We start from the raw sequence: 11,333 nt of genomic DNA on the forward strand, positions 1-11,333 counted from the left end.
AAAGGCTGAAAAGGGTAAGTAAAAATTATGAAAATCTGTTTGCATCAGAACATAGTTTTGCTTACGTTAGGCCTATTCATACAGAGAGAGAGCTTGGTAAGGACCATAGCTCAGTGCTGGAGCATCTGCTTTTCATATAAGAAGATCCTGGGTTCGATTTCCGGCATCTCCCAAGTCAGGCTGGGAAACATTCCTTGCCTGAACTCAGGGGAGCTGCTGCCAGTCAGTGTATGTAGTATAGGGTAGACAAGCTAGATGGCCCAATGGTCTGACTCAGTATAAGGCAGCTTCTTATGTCCCTAATTTATTAATTAATGAAACATAAAGGATAACATGATTCTACGGTAGTTCCTTATAGATACATTTGGCAGGTAGGTTCTAGATATCACTACAGAATATCTGTAGCAAAGGCAGACATTTTGAGTCTGCTCTTCACAGAACATAACTGTATTGAGGGAGCACTTTTGCTAACTCCAGGCTGGAGACCCTTATCTTCTTAAGAGAAGACATGGATGTACTGTATAGTTATTGAAAACTTAGCTGTGTGGTACTGACATGAGGATATAACCTGATTTAGGAATAGTACTAGTTCTGGACATACTGTAGAGCCAAGTCTGCATTTTTCCTCAACACAGATTCAGGGTCCAGGGTAAAGTGACAATCAGCAAATGGTAGCTGTGAGCAGCCTTGCATCAAAGCAAGATTGTCTTTTCAACTATGGACATGTAGAGAGGATTGCATGAGATTTACATTATTTAGCACATTGGGAATGTTCCACAACAGTCTGCAGTTGAGCACTGCAGAATACAGCAGGCAAGTGACCAGTGGCTTTATGCTGGCATGATTTTTCACATAACAGTGGCTTACTTCATCTGTTGGAGCAAGTTATTTTCCACAAAATCTCAAGCCATCATAAACAAGTTATTCCATAAAATTAATTGTTTTGCCACCCTTGCTGCAGAGTGGCACAGCTTACGCTTGAAATTTTAGCTGGTAATATTTAATCAGATCAATTGATATGAGGGAGTCAAACGTAAAACCAATGGTTGTGCTATAACTTGGACTCATTGGATATTCCACACACTCTTATTCCGCCATCCTTCCAAAGAGGCAGACATTTTCTGTAAGATTGCCTGTCTAGTTTAAGATTGTATTTTAGTTGCCATAGTATTAAGGCTTTAAATACCTGCAGTGGTATGCATTGTGTATCAGATGTGGATGCAGCCCACATACTGTAGTATGTTCCAAATTACAAAATCTGCACATTGTGCTTTTTACAGTTAAACCGCTGTTCCTCGGCACTAGAGTCTTTGAAGATTATGATGTGCAGAAGCTGGTGGAATACATTGACTGGAAGCCCTTTTTCGATGTCTGGCAGCTTAGAGGCAAATACCCCAACCGGGGATTTCCTAAAATCTTCAACGATAAAACAGTGGGTGAGTAACACAGTAGCGTTCTCTGGTGGAGAATCTAAAAGGTAGATAGTGTATCTTCAAATTGTGTGAATATGCACAAAGTAGAAGCAACAGTACACATGAGAGCCATGTTAATTAGAGAGAGATTGGTCAGTCATTTTGAAGCTCACTAATGTGCAGGTGCTGTAGGAAAATTGTGACAGCTAGTGAAACATCAGCTTTAAACTGTCAGGAGCAGACGAAAGCAAATAATTCACTGTCCCACCCATACCCCATTCATCTTGGGGTAGATACATGACAAATCTTCTGGGAGCCACACTGCCATGGTGGCAGGACAAAAGTGGGGGGCAATGGATGTGACTTCCTATATCCCAACACACATTGTTCCTTTCAGACAAGCTTAAAGGCTTATTATCCCAGCTGGAGGACACGTTCCAGACAGCCTAAAGCACATATGGAGCAGTGGTGTTTAGGTGGAGGCATGGCTCAGAAAGAGTCTTAAGGGCTGGATCAAGGTTTGCAGGCCTCATTTGCTCCCCATGCCAAAGGTTCCCAATCCCCACCCTTGGTTTAAAGCAACTAGATCTTATGAAAGGTTTGTGAATAAACAATTCAGCTAGTTGCTTGTGGTGATTTAGAATCACTTTCAGAAGACCAGGCAGTATTTGACTTAAAAAAAACAACCCCACATTTTTATTAACGTAGGCATGTGTTGATAGACTAGTGCAGGCATAAGCAACCTTGGCTCTCCAGATGTTTTTGGAACTACAATTCCCATGATCCCTGACCACTGGCCCTGTTAGCTAGGAATCATGGGAGCTGTAGTTTCAAAACATCTGGAGAGCCAAGGTTGCCTATGCCTGGACTAGCGTGTAATATAATGTTCTGGCCTAGTAGCTTTTGTGGAAGACTTGGTTACAATGCTGTTCTGTTTACATTTGCTGTGTTTGCAGTAAATTTGTTTTGCTCTGAAACATTTGATGCTAGCCCAGGTTCATATTGTATTTAGTCTTGTCTATGTGTTGTCATTAATAGATTATAACAGTGAAAATAAAGGAAGTGAACTTTATGATATAGCTGCAAAACAATGAAAAATAACCACCCAACTTTTTTAAGTTAATTTTTTCATAAATGCTTAAGGATTCTTTCTCCTTTATTAGGGGAAGAGGCAAAAAAAGTTTATAATGATGCGCAGAATTTGCTGAAAACTTTGATTACGCAAAACAGATTTAAAGCTAAAGGTCTGGTTGGATTCTGGCCAGCTCGGAGTGTTCAAGATGACATTTATTTATATGCCACAGAAGAGGAAGTGCAGTCTTCAGTACCAATAGCTAAATTCTGTGGGTTAAGGCAACAGGTAAGATGTAAAACTCTTCTACTTAACATCAAAAGTATGTTGATTTGTGTGCCTGGAATAGTTTTGGAGTTTGTATAATTAAGGTGTTCATTCAGGTAAACCAGAGGTTGACATATTCGGACCCAGTGGTAGAGATCTGGGTGATCTGCCAGGATATCTGTAACAGTTTTTGACATCCAGTTTTCTAACAATAGCCATAACCAAAAAGCCCCCTGCTAAATTAGGTTACTGGAAAGGAGCACTTGGCAGGGGAAATCTGGAGCGGATTTTCATGTGAAAGGACTTGAGAGTTTGGTTCCTCGTTTTTGGTACTGATCACACATTCTTGGGCTGAATATGTGCTCGGAGGCACCCTTTTCTTTAATTCTTAGTGTATGTACACCTGCATGAGCCACTTTTTTGCACCTGCAGCTGATTGGTGAACCTTGGGGTTCTCAGTGTGTGTTTTCTTTGCTTTGGCTTGTAAGTTAAATATCTGTTTATAATTCTTTTCCATAAATATTTAACCACCGTTAAATTAACTTTTGAATTGTATATAGGATGATGAGTTTGTTATAGTTGATATAGCTGTAAGTGGTATATCAGTGTCTTTTGATATGTGTTCTATTTTAATTTTGGAAGAATTGCAAGTTTCTGTTTATCGTGCAGCCTTCTGGCATTATGCACCATCTTAATATAACCTCATAAAAGTTTTCATGTATGTTTGAACATATTGGGGGGAGAAATACAACTAGACCTTCATTTGTTATTGCAGGCTGAGAAAGACTCTTCTTCTACAGATCCCTATTACTGCTTGTCTGATTTCATATCCCCTCTGGAGTCGGGTATACCTGACTATTTGGGTCTTTTCGCTGTGGCCTGCTTTGGAGTAGATGAGCTGTGCACGGAATATGAGAAGCAGTCCGACGATTATAATATCATAATGGTGAAAGCACTGGGAGATCGGTTAGCAGAGGTAATTATACTTCTGTTAAGTTTCATGTAACAGTTTTCTAGGAGACTGAGATCCAGGTGAATTAATTGACAAGAGGGATTAAAGAGCTGGTGAGAGGTGTGTCCTAGTCCAGCCCCAAGCTGTGCTTTCTTTAAAGTAGATAGAATGGGGGGCTCCCAAGCGTTCTGGACTTCTGTCTGGCGAACAAGTAGAAAGAAAGGATGCAGGTGAACAAATCCTCCAATTCCAAATCAGACATCAAATTTGCATTGGGATTTCCCCAACAAGGGGAACACAAGAAGGGCCTCTTCTTCATTATTATTGGTAGACCAATTAAGTTGGTAGCTTTTATTGCTCTGAGGAAACATTGCTATACCATAGTCATCCATAATTTTGTAAACTTGCAACATGAGCCGTCTTAGTTCTCCCTGTTTCTGAAACCTTTCGCCTTACAGCTTTTGCACACCTTGCCTTCCCTTCTAGTAATTTTGTGATTCCCTCTGGATTGTTACAATGACATTTAAAAAAAAAAAAATTTGAGCTGGCTGTGTTGTAAGAATTTTTTTTAAAAAAAAATGCCTGGATTTGAGCTTTTGTCTTAAGTTTTTCCTATTTTATTAATTTTGATTGAAGATTGTATTTTTAATTCATGTTTTTTCTAATTGAAAACAATGAAGCAAACATGATAAGCAATTTAAAACTGGTTTCATGGACAGAAAACAACTAAATAAGTACATTTTCTTGAAGATTGTATTTTTTTGCAAGGGAATCATCAGACTGGCCACTTACATGCATCAGAAAGGGCAAAAAAGAGAGCATATTATTCCAGAGTCACTATGGAGTCATATTTCTTATAAACAAAGTAATAAATAAAAGTATACCAATTGTCCTTGTTTCAGCAGGGTTTTGGAAAATCTAATTTGCTGAGGTAGTTTTTCTGTTATCATACTCTCCCAAATATATGAATACCAGGAGGCCAAAGGAGCAGGGTTTGTGCCTTTCCACAACTTAGCTCTTCTGAATGTTTAAAGGATATGTTTAAAATGCAGAAATAATGGCCCAGCTTATTTTTATATGAACATTTCAGTATAAATAAGGAGATGTAGGAAAGAACCTGGTTTCTTCAAGGCTCTTGTCTGTAACGAATTGAAGTCATGGGTAAAGTATACTGAAACACATTTAAGTGATAGATAAAAATAAGTGTGTGTTAAGTGCTTGGATTCAGATTGCAACTTGCTTCTGCTTTGTTCCAAGGCATTTGCTGAGGAGCTGCATGAAAGGGTCCGGAAAGAATTTTGGGCTTACTCTGAGGGTGAACAGCTGGAATTTTCAGACCTGCGTAGGATCAGATATGAGGGGATTCGTCCTGCCCCTGGGTATCCCTGTCAACCTGACCACCTGGAAAAACTCACCATGTGGAAACTTGCAAACATTGAGGAGGCAACAGGTACTTTAGCTGAAGTCTGGTTTTAAACTTACTTTTTTGTTTTTGTTTTTAAATAACCTTTTACATTTTCTCTCCAACACCTCCCTAAGTCTCCTCCTCCCCTGGGTCCTTCCCAAGCAATCTGTCACCATGTCTGTATTTACTCCATCCTCTTCTGGTTCTGGGAGACTTGGGGTGTGTGTTTGTGTGTGTGTGTGTGATAAGAATTAACTTCTACAGCACCACCTTGTTCGTACTCAGATGAGGGAACATTAAATAAAACACGAAACCGAGGAAGTAAACTCAAGCCCAGCATCCAGGAGGGACCCAGCATTTATTAAAACTGTTGCAATAGGACAGCCTTGCCAACCCACTGCTCTGCTGCTAGTTAGAAGGACTCTCGCCTGGATTACAAACAGGTGGTGTTGAAGCGAATTCTTACCACAGAAGAGACCTGGTAGCAGCAGGACGGGGACCTTGGGGCGGCTTCAGTAGCCTGCCTCATCTCTGGCTCTTGACCCCTTCCTCTCCACCCTCTGCTTCTGCCTCTGGTCCTGGACTGCTCTCTGCCATGGACTCTCCCTCCTCACTAAACCCTGTTACCTCTTCAGCTTCCGACACCACCTCCTCCCAGTCCCAGTCTACCTCCCTCTGATCATTGTCATCCCACCACCTCTCCCCTGGCTCTGAGCCTTCTTCCCTTTGGGGGGTTCCCCACTTGGTGCCTTCCACCACTCCTTTGCATCCAGCCAGTCCATGACAGTAGCTCATTCACAGAATATACTTTTTTTCTGTAACCAGTAAGGTATAACCAAGTAATGTTGTAGAAGAATGCTGTGGGGCAGCCTCTCCCATTCTGCTGCCTCCCAGCTGTTTTGTACTACAACTCCATCAACCCCCAGCTAACAGACCACTGATCCATGGCCCTTAAATTGGGTTATTAGCATAAGTACCTATTTCCAAAGCAGTACCTCTTTAAGTGCTTGAAATGATTCACGTTAATTATCTTGTTAACCCTCAGGTGAGGCACGTCAGTGTCGTAACATCCATATTATACATTGGGTAACATGGCAAGCGCTGTAGCTTGCCATGCTGTGAGTTCCTCGTCGAGGTGGAATTTGAATCAAAGCACACCACGCAGCTCATTCTCCAGCCACAACACACTCTTCTAAGTAATAAACCACAAATGTTTTCCATTGACCCTTGCAGGTATTCAGCTGACAGAATCCTTAGCCATGCTACCTGCTTCAGCAGTGTCAGGTCTCTACTTTTCCAACCCTGAATCCAAGTACTTTGCTGTTGGGAAAATACTGAAAGATCAGGTAAGGCCTGAGCACCTATAGCAGTTGTCTGACATCCTTTCCTGCCTTCCCAGTACTTTATATTTCAATCTGATACGGGCCATTTCTTTTCAATGTGGATGCTGTAAAACCCACAAACTTTTTTGAAATTAGTTCTTAGATCTGTAAACAAGATCTTTCTGACATGAACTCCCTTAGACCTTTTGTGTCTTTAAAGATTTCTATCCCAAAAGAAGTATCACAAACACTTTTTTTAAAAGGCCCACACTCTCCAGCTCCTTAGCAGAAAAGGCTTTCAGAGTAACTTACATAAGATGAATAAAAAACCCCCCAAGATTGTTAAGCCGATGGGCGGGGACTGTCTAAAAGACACGGCAATCTAAAAGGCTTACTATGGTCTAAAAAAAGGGATGAGAAGAGAAGAAGAAACTCGCAAAATTACATAGCAATACTTATAAATACCATCTGGAATAGAAACTGTTCAGGGCATGGTGGAGCCAAGTGGATTTGGTCTCTTGGCAAAGCTGATGAGTTGCCCTGTATTCCATTTCAGCCTCTGCAGACACCCATTAAGCAGGACTGCACTCACACCAACTAGCCCTGAACCTGTTGTTTCACTGGAATAAACCAACAAACACATTTAAAGGGCCATAGATTGCTTAATGAGCCAACGTCCTGGTTACAGAGAAACATTTTTTTTCCTGGCACCTAAAGATATGTAATGAAGGCACCAGGGAACCTTCCCTGGGGAGAGCATTCCACAGACGGAATGCCACTGCAGAATAGGCTGTTGTTGTGCTGCCACCCTCTGCAGAGAGACCTCTCATGGAGGAGGCACACAAAGAAGGGCCTCAGATGATGGTTGCAGAGTCCAAGTCAGTTTATTTGGGGAGAAGCAGATACATTGGGTTAATTTTTTAAATGTCCAATTTGGATCTGCAGTTTTTGACATTCTAATTCGAACATTTTTGTGTTTGATGCAGTAGTTTGGAAGTCTAGGTTTTTGTCTTGTTTTTATACTTTATATGTAGAAATGCATTTTTTTAAAAATAAATAAATAAAAAGGATCAAAGTGTACGGAGCAGAGGTGGTTAGACTTAATTTTCCAGATACTTCGATTGCACGGAGAGGTTGAAGCCTTAGCTGTTAAAATGCTAAATTAGCCCTCTCTTGGTTCATTCTGCAGGTTGAAGATTATGCCTTAAGGAAAAGCATGCCTGTGGCAGATGTGGAAAAATGGCTGGGGCCCATTCTTGGATATGATCCAGAATAACTGTATGTGCATTGAGGGTGGGGATGTGATAGGGCCTTTGTCTTGAAAGATATGAATGAGAAGAAAAGGCAAAGCTCAGGACTCACGCACAAGAAACAGGTACCATATGGAGGCAACATCCCTGCCCCCAACAAGCTACAGTGTCTGCCACAGCAAAAGCTAAAAAAATGTTGGCTGTGGAGTAAACCTTAGTTTTGGTCACCATAGAAAGTCAATTAAAATGGCCAACATGTACATTTAATGTACAGATACAGATACAGGTTCCTATGTATCATGTCTATGTATCATGTTTCTAATTAAAAGGTCCTCCCACTTCATTTTTGGAGCCCGATGTAAAAGAGATGAATATGTACATGAAATGCTCCTGACTTGCTAAGATTTGGGGCTTTTAATCAGAAAAGTTTAGTCTTCAAATGTGCTGTTAGAGGAACACTAATGAAACGCTACACAGAGCCCATAACCCAGGCATCCCCAAACTTCGGCCCTCCAGATGTTTTGGACTACAATTCCCATCATCCCTGACCACTGGTCCTCTTAGCTAGGGATCATGGGAGTTGTAGGCCAAAACATCTGGAGGGCCGCAGTTTGGGGATGCCTGCCATAACCCATAATTATCTCCCTGTGTGAATATTGTTATTGGGTTGAGCACAGCCATTATTATTTATTTCTAGCCATAAAAAATTATGTCAAGACAAATAGTTGCACTGATATGTCCCACTGCCCAGGGATATGAATATAATCACAGGACACTGATCCTTGATTGGACTGTGTGTATATATAAAATGGCAAATAGTCAGAAATCTGACAGATTGTAAGTGCCTTGATTCTGATTTCCACGGTAATTTCTCTTTTCAGCCTTTGTCTTTCTAAATAAGCTTACCCGATTGTTCACTGTAGCTCAACTATTTGGTAGACTCAGGAAAATCATGTAATTCTTTGAATTTTTAAATTTCTACTTATATTCACGGGTAGTTAAGGTTTCTGTTCTGTTACTACTGGGGAAAGTCTCTTTGCCTGTCTTTTTTGTTATATACCAACATTTGCCACAGTATTAGGCTCTAAGAAGTCTTTAGGCGTTTACTTCTTAAAGTGTGGCAGCACACTAGCTTAACCTGCTGCCAGATTTCAAGTCTGTCGCTTGAAATCTCCACTGAAATTCCCCACTCAGTTGCGTTTTTGAAGACCTGTGCGATTCTTTGAATTTTCCCAGTTCGGGAAATTAGACTTCCACAATATAATTTCATGCATTTTATCTTGTAGCATGAGAATAGCACTCTTATTCAAAGAAGCATAAGTATAATTTATAAACAGGTTTTGATAGGTTCTGCTCAGGGCCTCGATAAAGTGAAAGTAAATAGTTTACATTTCTGAAGCTACAAAGAAGCATCTCATTTTGTTATACTTGACAAGATCCTGTCCCAGGACCAATAGATTAGAACTGACTCCAGAAAACAAGGTAAAAACTGGACTAAGTTTGACATTCTTGAAAGGTCAAATGTATCCTTTCAATAACAGTTGAAATGTGATGGACAATTCATAACAGGTTGTTCTTGATGAGTGCACATATGGATATGTCCCCAGTGGTTCAGACTGCCAGTCAGTGTGTGATGTGCTGAGCTGAAATAAGTGTATTCAGTGCTGCTTGAGGAAAAGTTGTTTGAGTACCCTGGTTCCATTATCCAAGTGTCATAGAAGCTGCTGCAGCATGGCTTCTTTCCATACTCCTTGAATAACTTAGATAGCCCCAAGGCTTTTAGCCCTCCGGGTGCTACTGCATTAAAACTTCTATTGTCTCTGACCATTGGTCATACTGTTTGGGATAGACGGGAGTTGCAATTCAACAACATCTGGAGGACTAGGATGTTCCTCGCCGCTGCACTAGAGCATTGCCCCTGTTTCCATGCTGGAATGGAAAGCTGTGTTACTGTGATTCCCCTCCCCCCCCATGATCTTGGGCTTCTGATGTTGCCCAAAGCACTTGGGTAAAATCAAAATGCAGCAGGTGATCCCCTTTACGAAATCCTTGCCTATAACATGACTGAGAGTCAGATAAGGCTATCTGGAAGGCAATTTCACAGAGGAAACAGAAATATATCTTGGGGTGGATTTATTTTGACTACAGAAGGACAAGTTCACAAAAGGATCAATGTTATACTAACTGCATAGAGAAGACAGTGATGTGGTTTGCACACCGTTGTCACATTAAGCCAAAACATGGCTTAGGGCAAATACACAGGCTTCCAAAGAAGATAATTAGGCCATTTTTCTTGTCCTCAGTAGTCCTGCAACTGCACACTGAGCTACACCATCATTTGCCTTAGTGTGTCAGGGGATCATAGTTTTGCTCTCCTGGACCAATCACTAGCCATAAACTATTAAGACAAATCTGGATTTGGACAACATGCCAAACCATGACTTAGCTCAATGGAGCAGCCGAATGGCAGAGACGTAAGCCACAATGATCTAATCTAATGCTTGTGTGTTCACACTAAGCCATAGTCTGGCTCTTTGACATGTGAACCAGGCCTATGAATGGAAAATCTGCTGCTTGCTTCCTGAAAGTGTGTTTTTCAGCTACCTAGTCCAGCAAAGCTGCCTTTAGGCGTTGATGCATCTGCAATGAAACTTGCTTAGCAGCTGATGTCAATAAAAACAAGAACTTTGATTATTAAACTGCCAAACAATAGAACAGATTCAGAGCATTGTGAAGTGCAGCAGGAAATATGAAAATGGATGTTTAAATAGTCAAATCTTGTGTGCGTGCTTTATGTAACGGTACATTCTTCTGACTTGCATAATGTTTTGTATTATAAATGCATATTGAAACTGAGTTTCAAAAGTTTGCCATTAAATTTTGATTCAGTCAAAGATAGCCTTGTCCATTTTTGTTTCTCTTTTATTAAATGAATGTAAGTAGAGCCACAATCTTCAGGGATAAGACTGAAAGAAAAAGCAACAAGAGTTATTTATGATGGATGGAGGTGGGGGTGGCTGGAATTCCAGCCTCAACTTCCAAAAGAAACTGTATCATTGCCAGTCATTGCTTCTAATCAACCCATGGAGCTTCTGGCTGTGAGCTCCCTTTGGTCTTAGGCCTGCCAAAGATTCCCACTCTGACTCAGGGACATCTTCCAAGAGGTGAGTACTGTAATCTGGGTGAATGGTGGTATATATGTATATTTAATTGTTGTTAATACCGAAGTGTTACTCCAAACTTCCTTCCAAATGCCTTTAGCGTCAGGGTCAGCAAAGGACTAATCCTTGCTCCTTTGGTTCTTTAGGTCCCCTTCTAGATCTCAAGAATCTTTAAGAACTCAAAAGCCCTTCTGTTTAGAGAAAAGGCTGCATCCCTTGTCCTTTCAATAGGTATTTCCATCACCGACCAATGCAGCGCTCCAACTTGGCCCAGCCCTTCCACCATAAAGATAAGATATCTTTATTGTCATTGTCCCCTTGCGGGAACAACGAAATTACTTGGTTGCTACATCCACTCAGATAAAGCATTCCGCATAATCCAAAATTACAAAACCTAATTAAAAACAGTAAATATAAAGTATTGTGCATTGGTTGTGCAAGGTAAAGGACCCCTGGACAGTTAAGTCCAGTCAAAGGCGACTCGGGTTGCGG

The 11,333-nt window shown here is 40.9% G+C and overlaps 1 protein-coding gene across 4 annotated transcripts in view; it reads left to right on the forward strand.

Moving 5' to 3' along the window:
* MTR (5-methyltetrahydrofolate-homocysteine methyltransferase) overlaps positions 1-10,574 on the forward strand; it is a 55,061-nt gene extending 44,487 nt beyond the window's left edge. For 2 of the 4 annotated variants that reach the window (XM_035108383.2, XM_035108384.2), the window contains 6 exons: positions 1,281-1,436; positions 2,576-2,772; positions 3,527-3,727; positions 4,961-5,153; positions 6,342-6,454; positions 7,620-10,574. In XM_035108383.2, coding sequence (XP_034964274.2) covers positions 1,281-1,436; positions 2,576-2,772; positions 3,527-3,727; positions 4,961-5,153; positions 6,342-6,454; positions 7,620-7,706 — 947 coding nt within the window. In that variant the 3' untranslated portion in view covers positions 7,707-10,574. Of the gene's footprint in view, positions 1-1,280; positions 1,437-2,575; positions 2,773-3,526; positions 3,728-4,960; positions 5,154-6,341; positions 6,455-7,619 lie in introns of those variants that run through there. The other 2 variants (XR_009557373.1, XM_060272865.1) reach the window with 2 other exon arrangements.
* Positions 10,575-11,333: the final 759 nt, after the last annotated feature.

The sequence above is a fragment of the Zootoca vivipara genome, chromosome 3 (assembly GCF_963506605.1).
Source record: "Zootoca vivipara chromosome 3, rZooViv1.1, whole genome shotgun sequence".
Lineage (NCBI taxonomy): Eukaryota > Metazoa > Chordata > Lepidosauria > Squamata > Lacertidae > Zootoca > Zootoca vivipara.